General features: G+C 42.6%; 1 protein-coding gene across 2 annotated transcripts in view; it reads left to right on the top strand.

Annotated features, from left to right (window-relative positions):
* The window catches only part of Snx1 (sorting nexin 1), a 39328-nt gene that overhangs the window by 15150 nt on the left and 10127 nt on the right, over positions 1 to 14051 (top strand). For both annotated transcript variants that reach the window (XM_021171418.1, XM_021171419.1), the window contains exons 2-6: positions 1896 to 2007; positions 6193 to 6320; positions 7010 to 7076; positions 10549 to 10592; positions 13537 to 13678. In XM_021171418.1, the coding sequence (XP_021027077.1) occupies positions 1896 to 2007; positions 6193 to 6320; positions 7010 to 7076; positions 10549 to 10592; positions 13537 to 13678 (493 nt within the window). The remainder of the gene's footprint in view (positions 1 to 1895; positions 2008 to 6192; positions 6321 to 7009; positions 7077 to 10548; positions 10593 to 13536; positions 13679 to 14051) is intronic.

Raw genomic sequence — 14051 nt, 5'->3', positions numbered from 1 at the left:
CCTGCCTCTGCCTCCCAAGTGCTGGGATTAAAGGCGTGCGCCGCCACCCGGCTAGGAATAGATTCTTTTGGATTTTTAAAAAGGAAATTGTAACAGGGCCTTTCATATTGCTTTGTTTTCCCTGTAGTCCCCTGGTTCTGGTGCCTACTGAGTTTAAGCTCCCCGAGTTTTCCCTCTGAAGAGGGCTGCTGCCAGTGGGAAAGAAGTTAAAAGAGCGTAGGTGGCTTCTGAGCTCGCCTCCAGTGAGGGAAGGAAGCAGTCCGTTGGTCAGTAGGTCCACAGGTCGGTAGGTCTGTAAGTCTGTTGTTTGGTTGTGTAGGAAGGAGGCCAGCGGTTGGAGGCAGGAAGTGCTAGTTTTGTTTTCGTTCTGTTTCTTTGTCTTTTGATAATTGTTCTTTACAATTGGGAGCAGCTACAGGAGGGGCCTTGGTATCTGACAGATTAGTATAATGCCTGACATCTACCACTGAACTTCATTAGCACAGAACAGCCCAGGAAAGGCATGATTTGCTAATACAAACCAAATGCAGCTGAAATTTTCTTTCCTTGAAAAGGGAGGCCCAATATAGTGAGGAAGCTGTGTGCATGAGAAACTCAGAGAGATCCCAAAAGATCTGTCATTTCACTTTGTTCTGGGTCCTAAAAGGCCTGTTCAAGGAACAAACACCCTCAGATTTGTTGAGGGAATGTTTTAGGAAAAGTTCCTTACATCAGGTCTTTTAACTGCCCTCGCCTTGGGGTCTGACTTCAAAGCCCTGCAGCAGCATAAACTGGCTTTCTGTAGATGCATGCGGCACAATCCTGCTTTGTTCACTCTGGTACCGGCCTGGGGAGCTGCCCTACTCTTGTTTGTGACTCTAAGCTGAGCTTTTAATAAAGGCCGAGGGCTGACTGCTTTTTCACTATGTGCCTATTAGACCAAGCGTGACTGGACTTATTCTCCAGCCTACCGTGGAGGGTGGTTAAAATTTTTGTCCATGTAAGTTGCAGATGAAAAACAACCGTACTTATATGCAGCATTAGACAGAAAGTGTTACGTCTCCCTGTGTCTATCAGATGAGTTAGGATATCTAAGTTTCAGTTAATAGTTTAGCCAACACGGCAAAGGAAGCCTGAGATTAGAGCTTGACTTCTGAACTCCAATATGATGTCACTAGAACATGCCCTGTCAGCACTTGAAGTAAAAAGGCATCAGGCTGGACATGTGGCACACACCTTGAATCCCAGCACTTGAAAGGCAGAGGCAGGTAGATGAATCCCTGAGTTCAAGGCCAGCCTGATCTGGACACACACACACACACAAACCTGTCTTGAAACACCTACTCCACCCTTAAAAAAAAAAAAAAAGGAAAGAAAGAACGGTCATCAGAACAGAAAGGCATTGGGGCAGAATTTTTTTTTAGAAATTATCTGCTGGGCATGGTGGTGCACCCCTTTAATCCCAGCACTTGGGAGGCAGAGGCAGGCGGATTTCTGAGTTCGAGGCCAGCCTGGTCTGTATACAAAGTGAGTTCCAGGACAGCCAGGGCTATACAGAGAAACCCTGTCTCAAAAAAAAAACCCAAAAAAACCAAAAACCAAAAACAAAACAAAAAAAAAAGTAAAGAAAAGAAATTATCTGTGTGTATCTGTACCTATGTTGGTTTAGGATTTCATATTCCAGCAAGATGTTGGTTATACAAATTGACCTGCGACATGTGAACTTAGCCCTGTGGTCACCAGAGCAGCAGCAGCATTCCTCATTCTAGCAATGATTTGCCGCTTGCTGAGCCAGCTAACTAGGGACCTGTCTTCTAAACACCTGTGGGAGCAAAGGGACGCCATGGTCCCTTTCTAAGTAGGTTGAGCTTGTTTTTACCATTTCCATTTTGTTCAAAGTATCTTTTTGTTTTCAGACTAAGCCCCAGTCTCCAAAGAAAACCACATCCCTTTTTCCTATCAAAAATGGTTCCAAAGAGAATGGGATCCATGAGGACCAAGACCAAGAGCCACAGGATCTCTTTGCAGGCAAGTAGAGACTCAGAATTTAGACACCTTCTATTCATCTTTATTAAGTTATGAGTTATTAAATTAAAAACCACCGTACATATGCATAAGTTAGAAAGTCTAAGCCTGGCACAATAGAGTCTGTCTGTAATACCAGCATTTGAGAGGTAAAGACAGGAAGATCAGGAGTCTAAGGTCATCACCCTTGGCTACCTAGCAAGTTCAAGGCTAGCACAGGCTAAATGAGTGAGACCTTGTCTCAAAAAACCACCAAAAACCTACAACAAAACCCCCTAAGCAAACAGACAAAAATCTAAATTTTATAATATGAGTTAAAGTACTAAGTATTAGAATTGTGGTCAGGGGAATTACAAAAATACTGTATCACAGGAACTCACAAAAGTATAAGGTTAATGGCCATTGCAGTAGCTCTAGGCTTTTATTTGAAATGTGTAGTTTTTCTGTATAACTTGGCCTAGAGCTCACAATCCTCCTGCATCAGCTTCTCAAATAGTTGGGATTGCAGGTACATCCTATCACTTTGGGTCTTATTTAATTAATCTGAGATATTATTTTATTATATATACTTCGCCAACCTGGAATTTGCTGTGTGAACTAGGCTGGTCACAGACCTGTGACGGTGTCTCTGCCTCCCAAGTGCTAGAATTTAGACATGGGCCCTCAGGCCCAATCCTTAGAACCATGAGAGAGGTTAGAACCACAGAGAGACTAGAGGAGGTTCATATATATGAATCTTACATGAATCTGAGCTTAGAAAAATTGAAAGTTTATTTAGATCTTGATATTTTAAATTTGAATATAAAGAAAAAATGTCCAGGTGGTATGAACATGAAAGGAACAAAAAAAGAGGCTTGAAGAATATAAAGATTTAAAAGATTTTCTACTTCATTTGGTCTCTGAAACCTTATCAAGCACACTATGCATTCCGGTAGTTAATGGTTTTTAGAGGGAGAGGAATGGATTAAAGGAAAATGATAAAATACAAATAATGAATTGTCTTTACTGAGCACATTGAGAAGAAGGTACACTTTCTGTGTTTGCGCCTTTGAGATTTATGTGATCTTTCCTTACACGGCGTGAAATCTTATTGCCACAGTAACCCCTGTGATTGGCTTTCTCTATGAATGCATAGATCTTACAGATTTTCTCAGCACAGCCATTGTGGTTTATGTCATCTGCTGCCAGTGCCACAGGTAGACACTTGCTGCCTCACTACTAAGAAAGGAACAGAGGATGCCAGTGGAAAGGAGTGTCTACTGTGAAACTTGAGTGTGTTCTTGGTGTTTCCAGTCAACTAATATTGAGTGGACAGTTAAAGCTTAGATTTATTTTCTACACGGTTACTGTAGCTGATTGGTCTCTAGATCTCAAAAGCTTTCAAACATATTCTTGTTAGGATCACAAAGACAAGAAGCCCATATTTTCATCCTTAGGCACACTTAAAGATTTGACATCTCATAGCAATTTCTATAGGAAATGCTCAGCTTTTCAAAGGCTTTTACTAATCCTCTAGCAAACCATAGGTATTTTAGTTCTATTTTTCATTCTGAAGATTGAGTCTAGAACCCTTGGGCATGCCTGAGTAAGCACCTGCATATTCTCCCTTTGGTTTGAGACAAGATTCTACTGTATATAGCACAGGCTGGCCTCACTGTAGTTTTGGTTTTGTTGTGGTTGTTGTTTTTGGTTTTTCTGCTTATTTGTTTTGGTTTTGGTGGGCTTGTTTGTTTGTTTGTTTGTTGAGATGGTGCCTTTGGCTCTCTTGAGATTTCTCTCTCTCTTCCTTTCTTCTTCTTTTTCTTCTTCTTCTTCTCCTTCTCCTCCTCCTCCTCCTCCTCCTCCTCCTCCTCCTCCTCCTTCTTCTTCTTCTTCTTCTCTCTCTCTCTCTCTCTCTCTCTCTCTCTCTCTCCCCCCCCCACCTTTGCCTTCATTACTCTGTGGCCCAGGATAGCTTCATAATCATGGCAGTTCTTCTGCCTCAGTTTCCCAAGTCTGAGGTTATAAGTATGAAGTATGGATTACACTATGCTCAGATGAGACAGGGTCCATTTATGTAGCCCAGGATGGTCTCAAACTCTCTATCATTCCTTTATCCAACTTTTAACTTCTTAGGAATGTTTTTTTCATGGTACAGGGGATTGATCTGAGGTCCTCACATACATTAGGCAAGTTTCCTTTGCTCTACTTTTCTCCTCCTCTCTGCCTTTCTACAATAAATGCCTTAAACCGCACCCCCCCAAATCCCCAGCTGTCTCACTTAGGAATTCTAGCGCCATGATGAAACACTCTATTGTTATGAGGAAAGGATTTATTTTGATTACACTTTGGTACCACAGTCCATCATCATCCAGGAACTGGATGCAGGAACTGATGAAGAGGACATAAAATGGTGTTGCTTTCTGGCTTGCTTCTTATGGCTTGCTCATCCCACTTTTCTTATAGAGCCCAGGATATCCCTATCTACAGTGGATTTGGCTCACATCAATCACTAATTAAGGAAATACCCTACAGGCCTGCCTTCACCTCAATCTTATGGAGGCATTTTTCAATCAGGCTCCCTCCTATTAGATGTCTGCACTTGTGTCAGGTCAACATAAAAAGTAGCCAGGACACTAGCATTATATTATTATTATTATTATTATACAATGTTTTACTAAATTGCTCAGGTAGACCTTGAATTATCAATCTCTTGCTAAGTAACTTTAGGTCTGTGCTCTGGGCCTGGCAGAAATGCTGCCAGGATTGCAAGTTCATCCCCTTACACCCAGTGTCACCCAAAGAACAGTTTTAATGAATAGTGCATGTTTCTTTACTAGCTTGATCTGTTATGTTGGACCTGCATAAAGTGAATCTCCTATACAAACTGGAGCTGGCTCCTTGTTTCAGAGACCTCACAACATAACATGTCCATTCTGTGTGTTCCTTCTGGTTTTATGCCCCCACAGCAGTGTCTTGCAGGAATGATTCACACTCAGTGGTCAGCACAGTAATGTAAAACTGTCTCTGGGTTCTGCTTGGGCCCCAGGGAAAATCTAGGAAGAACAGGAAGCAGCTTTCTCTGTGATCCCCAAGACTAAACTGAATACAGAACAGTCAGACCAGAACCCATTAGTGAGTATTTATATTTTTCTTTACTAAAAAGAAAAAACAGTGAACTGGTTATGGTTAGACCTTCTAGATTTACTGCTCCACATTCAAAGTACATTTGCATAAGAAATTTTAATATCTAAAAATGGTACAAAATGCTATTTTAGAAGTCATTTCTCTGGACACATAGAGAATGAGTTGTTCTGCTCACCTGTGTCTTCTCCTTAAAATTCAGACCCAGTATTCTCTTCAAAATCAGAAGTGTTTCCGGGTCTGCTGCTCCCTCTCCCCATTCTGGCGGCATTTACAAGTGAGATCTTACTCTGTCAGGATAGAGCTAAACTATCACTGTGTCTAGTTCCTAAACTGTCAACATAGTTGTGCTGTGATCAAGTGTACCAAACCCCACTTTCCCAAGTTTTGCTGTGCGTTTTCTGGTTGATATCTTTCCTGAGGCTTCCTCTGATGCATACTTGCCTGATCTGTCTTGCCGTGTATAAAGCAGACAACCAGAGGAGCTCTCTTGTACAAACAAGAATAAATGAGCTTCGTGTAAAGTTTTGAGTGACCACTCCTGTGATGGTTTGCATATGCTTGGTTCAGGGAGTGGCACTATTTGGAGGTGTGGCCTTTTTGGAGTAGGTGTGTCACTGTGGGCTTGGGCTTTAAGACCCTCACCCTAGCTGCCTGGAAGCCAGTCTTCTACTAGCAGCCTTCAGATGAGGGTGTAGAACTCTGAGCTCCTCCTGCACCATGCCTGCCTGGACGCGACCATGTTCCCACCTGGATGATAATGGACTGAAACTCTGAACCTGTAAGCCAGCCCCAATTAAATGTTGTCCTTATAAGAGTGGCCTTGGTCATGGTGTCTGTTCACAGCAGTAAAGCCCTAAGTAAGACAACTCTCAAGAGTAAAATAATTTGATATGTTTATTTTTGCTAGATTCCTGGTTCTCTGGCCTAGAGTAACCAAACAGTTGTGTCTGAAATGAAAGGGAGAGCTTGATCTAGCAAACCTGGGCTGGAGCAGCCCTCCCTTCAGCGCCTTCTCCTTTGACTCATGTAAAAACAAGAGTTCTAAACTATCAACTGTTTTAGATGCCACAGTGGAACTATCCCTGGACAGCACACAGAATAACCAGAAGACAATGCCAGGCAAAGCCCTTACTTCTCATCCTCCACAAGAAGCCACAAATTCTCCGAAGCCACAGCCAAGCTATGAGGAGGTGAGAGTAGATGCTGTTGGTCTTCTTGCTTTTGCATCTTTGGGACTATGTGCTGCCAGTCTGCAGTTCTATTAGGTTAGAACCTTGAAAAAACAGTTACAGCTACTGAAGGACACATATGGTTAATGCCCAACCAGAATCCTAATGAGAACTCCTTGTTAGACAGTGTCTGTTCCGAGGACAGCATAAAGGCCTTCATTGGTCACTGAAGCTATTTACTGTCTGGAGCTCCCATGTGCAGGAATGCAGCCTCTCCCTAGTCCCTGTTTAGTCCAAAGGGGGCCACGTCAACTAAAATTCTGTAATTACTTGTTATTGTGAAAATACGAGTGTCACGAAATGAACATGACATGACTGTGAACGGGTTCACGACTTACACTGTAGGCATTGGCTCACTGGTGTAAGAGAAGTGAGCTCTGAGAAGAACATCTTGACTTTATTATACTAACAAGTATTGAATTTGTGATGTCTAGCCTTGTTTTGTTTTGTTTTGTTTGATTTTTCAAGACAGGGTTTCTCTGTGTATCCCTGGCTATCCTGGAACTCACTCTGTCGCCCAGGCTGGCCTTGAACTCAGAAATCCGCCTGCCTCTGCCTCCCAAGTGCTGGGATTAAAGGCGTGCACCACCACTGCCTAGCTTGTGTCTAGCCTTCTTTATAGCATCTCTCCTGGGTTTTTCTTTTTAAAGCTGGAGGAAGAAGAACAGGAGGATCAGTTTGATTTGACAGTTGGTATCACCGATCCTGAGAAGATCGGTAAGTATCTTTGGATTCTTGTGATGTTACCATGAACCCTGACCAGCTAGTTTGGGAGTGGCTCTCAACAAAGCTGAATCAGCAAATGTGAAGTGCTTCATCAGTGTCTTTCCTGGAACTATGCTTCTGAGGTCAGAGGGAGCTCTCAAGCACTTTACTTAGATTTCTTTTTTTTTAATCTTTAGGAAGAAAGACCAGAAACGTGAAATATAACTATAATCTTTAGAAACTCAAATGGGGTTTGGAAGATTTCTGAGGGCACCTGAAGCCAAGCTTCACAACCTGATTCAATCCCCAGAGCTCACATGTTGAAGGATAGAACCCACTCTGAAAGTTGTTTTCTGACCACCACATGTGTATCATGACATGGTCGTGCCCACTTACATAGAAATGCAAAATTAATAATATAAAAAAAAGCCATAAGCAGGAGCAGGGGAGATGACTCAGCAGTTAAGAGCACCCACTGCTCTTGCAGAGGACCCAGTGCCTACAGTGGATGGCTCATAAGTTCCAGCTGCTCTGGCAGGGTGTTTATGGGCATCTTATTCAGTTCCTTTACCTAGCAGAAGAGCAAAGTGAGGACCAAGAAGAGTAGCATCTTGTTAAGGCAGCCTGTGGTCCATTGTAAAAGTAGGACCAGGGTCTTGGGTGACATATCTAGGCGTCTCTTGCCTGTGACTATTCCTTAACACCTTCATTTTAAGCTTAGCTGCCTACATCCCTAGTAGAATAATACAAATTACAAATGCTACTGATTGCTTGAGTATTTACTGTTGTGATTTTTGAATCAGGAGAGGGAGTTCTTTAAAGCTGTTAGCTACCTAGAGCTGCTGTAGCAAAGAACCACAAACTAAAAGACTTAAGACAATAGAAGTAAGCCAGGGATGGCAGGTTATACCTGTCCTTCCTGTTCTTGAATGCTGAGGCAGGAGGAGTGCCATGAGTTTGAGGCTTACCTGGCTACAGAATGAAAACCTATCTCAAAAACAAAAATCAGAGATTTTCTCACAGTTCTGAATCAGAAAGCCTGAAATCATGGTGTGGGCATGGCCATGTTCCTTTGAAATTGGGAAGGCCCTTGCCTGTCTTCTGCCTTCTAGTTGTGTCAGGTGTGCCATGGCCTGAAGACGAATCAGTACTTTGTCACCACTGTCCCATGTTGTTCTAAGTCTCCACATCATCATCCCATCCTGTCTGAGTTGCCCTATTTTTATTATTATTATTTTTATTTTGAGAACACAGTCATGTTGTACTTGATCCACCCTGTCTTAGTCAGGGTTTCTATTCCTGCACAAACATCATGACCAAGAAGCAAGTTGGGGAGGAAAGGGTTCATTCAGCTTACACTTCCATACTGCTGTTCATCACCAAGGAAGTCAGGACTGAAACTCAAGCAGGTCAGGAAGCAGGAGCTGATGCAGAGGCCATGGACAGATGTTACTTACTGGCTTGCCTCCCCTGGCATGCTCATCTTGCTTTCTTATAGAACCCAAGACTAACAGCCCAGGGATGGCACCACCCACAATGGGCTGGGCCCTCCCATCCTTGATCACTAATTGAGAAAATGCCTTACAGCTGGATCTCATGGAGGCATTTCCTCAAGGGAGGCTCCTTTCTCTGAGATAACTCCAGCTTGTGTCAAGTTGACACACAAAACCAGCTAGTACACACCCTAATATCTTTATTTTATCTGTGAAGACAATGTTTTTAAGTAAAGCCATGTTATCTAGAGGGGCATAACTGACCCTACTTACAGAGTAATTTAAACAGCTCACAAATCAGATTTGAACAGAAATTACTCTAAATGCTAAGCTTCCGTCCCCTTGTTCTATATTCTTAGTCACGTTGATACCAAGAAGCCAGCTAATTAAAACATTTTTTCTAATCAGGACCCGATCTTTATAACAGCATGTTCTGTTTGTGTGGGCTGTTTAGTCAACATTCGTGTCTCATTCCAGCATACATCTAAATAAATTAGAACTGCACATTTACCAGGGTATTCTTTTTAGAATCTTGGCAATTTGCATATGCCATCGCCAACTTGGAAGTTATTTAGGAAATCTGTGCATTTTCAGATTGTTTTGTGGCTAGGCAGCTTTCAGGGCTTCTGTACCTCTCTTTGCACACACTGCCTTAGCTGGAACAGTGTCTGGAGATGCTGCAGAGTATCGAAGGCCCTGCTTGGCTCTTGTGCTCAGTGGATTTGGACACTTAGGTTTGTCTTCCTGTGGCTACTAAATTATGTAACCAACCATGACTATTCTATGGTGGGAGAAATTTCCATCATATTAAAAAAAAATTGGTTTTAATGCATGATTTTAATGCATGGTAAACAAATTCTTAGTATTGGTGAGTATTCTTAGTAAATGTTTGAGAGTATTATAAAGGTGGTAGTCAATAAAAGGTAATTTTTTAGACTAGCTTGTAGTTCCTGTTTTGCAACACACTTTTTGGTAGGTGTTGGTGAGATGGGTATACCTCCTATTTCTGTATAATTTCTAGCCTTTTTGTGTGTTTGCACTTACCAATAAAAGCAAGCATTTCCACCCATCACAGTGAAGTGATATTGCAAAGTATGACCTGCTGATCCACTTCTGCCCTTCTCCCTGGTCCCTCATCCCAGAATCAGATCAGAAGCAAAGACAATTGAGAATTGTTGACCTGAGCTTTCCTGTTTCATGAGAGGAGGAATCAGGGAAACGGGTGGGGGAACCAACACTAAACCCCATGGTCCAGCACTAGGGCTTTGTCTGGGTTCCAGTATATGTCTTTTCAAGGCTCAGGGAGTCAATAGGTCCTTTATCTCCCTAAGTGGTCTAGGTCAGGACACTACCCCAGAGAAAAACAGTTGCTTGAATCCCAGATTATTTAACAGTCAATGGCTTTTTCATAAAAATTATTCCTCCAGGAAAGGGCGATTTTGTGACATCAGGCAGCGCAAGTGTCTTCCTGCAGGCACTCTGCTCTGTGTGAGCATGCGGGATCAGAGAGGTCAGTGTCTGCAGCACCAGTGCTGGGGCCTCTGAAAGAGCAGACCAAGCTGGAGCTAGCCTCGGGGAGAACGACTTGTTTCCTTTTACATCAGTCGCTTCCTTCTCCTGCTTTACACAGCAAGAGAATTGTTTAGTTTTGGACAGATGTGTGTAACCAGCCCAAATATTGGCGTGGTAACAAGTGATGAATTGTCAGTATCCAGTGCTGCTCTGTGAGGGAATAAATGGAGCCTGGCTTTGGAACAGGGGACTGACTCTCTTGTCTAACTCAAACTGGGGCCCAGCCAGCATCCGTAGGGGCATGTGTGCCACACTACCCCGAGGCCCAGGAAAAAGTGGGTCTTAGGATTACATGTAGAGCCGGGACGCAGCAGCCTCTAATGAAGCTTCTGTCGTAGGTCTCGAGGCAATGTTAGTGGGTTAGCTTCCCTCTCTGTCGTTGGAAGAACAATGCCCTCTTGTTTCTCATTCTCCCACAGGGGATGGCATGAATGCCTACGTAGCCTACAAAGTCACCACACAGGTGAGTCCCAGGAGCACTGCCTACGCCCTCCTCGGGTGTCCTGACTGCTCGTACCAAGGCTTGCATCAAGACTATTTCTACGTTTCTTTTTGTTTCTTTTCTAGTAACCTCTCCTATTTATCAAGCTATAGCAAGTCTACATTCCCTTGTCAGTCTTTTCTTATTTTATTTTATGTGTATGAATATTTTGCCTGCGTGTTTACCCTGTGCACCGTGTGCATGCCTAGTGACCAGAGAGGCAGAAGAGGGTGCCAAAACCACTTGGAACCAGAGTATGTATCAGATGACTGTAACCTGCCGTTCGGGTGCTAGGAATTGAACCTAGATCCCTTGGAAAAGCAGCCGGTGCTTTTAACATCTGAGCCATCTCTCTGGCCCCCCTGCCTTTGTAGTCTTAACTAGGTACACCAGCCTAGGCCTCCCAATATTCTTCCAGAAAGTTGGTACTTGAGTGTGTAAGTGTGCAAGGTTTAAGATGTGCATCGTATCTGAGTTTTACCCTATCCCTCTTAAAAGTACATGACTGGAGCTAGTTTAGTGGATTGCCTCAAATGAAGAGTAATTATCAGTTTACAGCTTTTCAGTTCTTGGACCAGACAAGGTGGCCTTCATCTGTAAACCCAGCCCTACAGAGGCAGAAGCAGGAGGATTAGGAGTTGGAGAAAAAACAGCCTGGTGTACTTAGTTGAGACCCTTTTTCAAAGAAGCAAAAACTATGTATATGCACCCTCAGAACAGAGAGATTTGAGGTTGGTTGGTGTTGGAGACAGGATCTCCCTGTTTAGCCCATGCTGGTCTCAAACTTATGATATGTTCACCTGAGCCTCTTTAGCACTGGAATTACAAGTGTGCACCACCGCCCCTGACACAAAGCCAGACTGTCTGCCTCAGTCTCCCAAGTACAGGAATCACGGGCATTTGCCACTGTACCTGGCTTTTTTTCTATACTTTCTATAACTTTTATTCCTTGAATCTGGCCCGTTTTTATTAGATACTATATTGTCACTCTAGTAAAAGAGAGCCCTGGGCCTACTACCATTGGGTACTACCATGAGCACCATTGGTTGCATCAGCTCTGCCTTCCTGGTTGTCATAGGCACGGCTTCATCCCTCACAGGCACTTGCTCCCTGAGTAATCTCATTTCCTTTATAAACAGTCTTTGCGTGTGTATCTTTAAGAAATGTGATGTTTTGTGTTGTTTCATAAAAATAATCTGCTGAAAATATTGGTTCCTTTATTTCGCATGGTTCCCCAGACCTCTCCTTGTTGGGAATAACAATGGTTAGTCTGCTACATGAACATGCCATAGTGTACAATCTGTCTTCCCTAGGCCTTTCCAGTTTTCATAACTGAACTCTGTGCATATCTTCTCTAATGTCTGTGGTGCCCCATGGACATGTTTCTCTAGATATATAAGTAACTAGGAAGTATTAAATGCAAGGAAATATAAACTATTTTTAATGTCTTTGTACCAATTTATACAAAAATTTGTCCAGAAGTTTTCATGAATTTGTTTCCTTGCCAGTACCTGGCAGAGCAAACCTCTGTAATTTTTGCCAATCTGGCAAATATAAATATGAATATAAAGTTATGTCTCCTAGTATATTCCCTAGCTTTCCTGCTTTTTTAAATTAAAAGATGCATGCATGTACAATATATGTGTAATACACACACACACACATAATTATATGTTTATATGTATGTTGGGTATGTTGGATCTCCTGGGACTGTAGTTACAGATGCCTGTAACCTACCATGTGGAACCTGGGAATTGAACCCAGGTCCTGAAGAGCAGCCAGTGCTCTTTACCACTGAGCCATCACCCAAGCGTTTCTTTTTCTTTTTTCTTTTCTTTTTTTTTTTTTTTACTAGAAGACTTCTTTGTGTTTCTTTCAACTACTCCTTGGCCCTCCTGTGAGGTCTAAAACCCATAGCACTTTAGAGGTTATTGTCTACAGACATGTCATCTGATTTCCTCATCATCTTAGAAGCATTCTTCAGTGTGTCTTGTTTTGTTTGTCTGTTTTGATTCTAGTTGCTAAAGTAAGTCAATTAACAACAAATTGCTTACAGATAACCATAAAATTGTATCTTTTAACTAGAATTCAATATTAGTTTAATTAGAGTAAGTGTTCTTAACCTAGGAATGAAACTATATTTGAATTTTATTGGTTGCCTTTATAACCTCATATACACTTGAGTGTGCAAGTGTGTGTGTGTGTATTCATGTATCCATGTGGAAGTACAACAGGATATTGGGTGTCTTAACTCTATAGCTCTCTGTCTTACTGACTTAGACAGGGGCTCTCATTGGACCTGAAGCTTACCTTTTTGGCAACACTAGTTGGTTAGAAGGCACTGGGCATCTACCTGTCTGTCTCCACCTCCCCTCCCAGTGCTGAGGTACAGGCGTGCACAGCCTTGCACAGCTTTTTTGTTTGTTTGTTTTATTTTGGTTTGATTTGGTTTAATTTTGGTTTTTTTGTTTTGTTTTGTTATTTCGAGACAGGGTCTCTCTGTGGCCCTGGCTGTCCTAGAATTTGGCTCTGTAGACCAGGCTGGCCTCGAACTCAGAGATCTGACTGTCTCTTCTTCCCAAGTGCTGGGATTTATGGTATATATCACCACCAACCCAACCCAGCTTTTTCTGTGGATACTGAAGTTTCAGAGTGGCCCTTAGGCTTACAGAGCAAGTCTTCTTACCCACTGAGCCATCCCCCCCAAGTCACATAATCCTTTTTTTTTTTTTTTAATGCATGGAAAATTATTACTCTGAGTAGGGTTTCTTAGATTCCCAGGCTGAAAAAAAGAAAAGCCTCTGTTTTGGACAAAGTTTTTTACCAGGTGTCTAAAGGGTGAGGTAATCTGTTTCCTTTGATGTCAGCAGGATAGATACTCATCCTGGATTTGGAATTAAATTGCCTTGTGTTTTCCACCCCCAAGACGAGCTTACCGATGTTCGGAAGTAGGCAGTTTGCGGTGAAAAGAAGATTCAGTGACTTTCTGGGTCTTTATGAGAAGCTTTCAGAGAAGCACTCCCAGAACGGCTTCATTGTGCCTCCTCCACCCGAGAAGAGCCTGATAGGTAAGCCTGTGGTCTCTAATGATACTCGGGGCACCAGAGAAGTGGCCAGGCTATTTTTACATTTTCTCTTTCTGCCTCAGACTCGTGAGTGCTAGAATTACAGGCATGCACTACAACCTGGAAAAGATAAAGTTGTGTGTGTGTGTGTGTGTGTGTGTGTGTGTGTGTGTGTGTGTATGTGAGGGTGGTGGGGGTGGTATTTAAATACAGTGCCTCATGCATATTAGGTAGAAACTACCACTGAGCTATACCCTCAATCTCAGGACTCTTAATGATTGCTCTTCCTTCCAGATTGAAATTGCTTTGGGAATGAGGGGAGGAACGTTCTTACTGCCATTAATTGATTGTTAGTCTGTACTCAGAATCTCAGAGC

Source organism: Mus caroli, chromosome 9, assembly GCF_900094665.2.
Source record: "Mus caroli chromosome 9, CAROLI_EIJ_v1.1, whole genome shotgun sequence".
Classification (NCBI taxonomy): domain Eukaryota; kingdom Metazoa; phylum Chordata; class Mammalia; order Rodentia; family Muridae; genus Mus; species Mus caroli.
The sequence above is the reverse complement of the archived record's forward strand: the minus strand, read 5'-3'. Positions and strand labels throughout refer to the sequence as shown.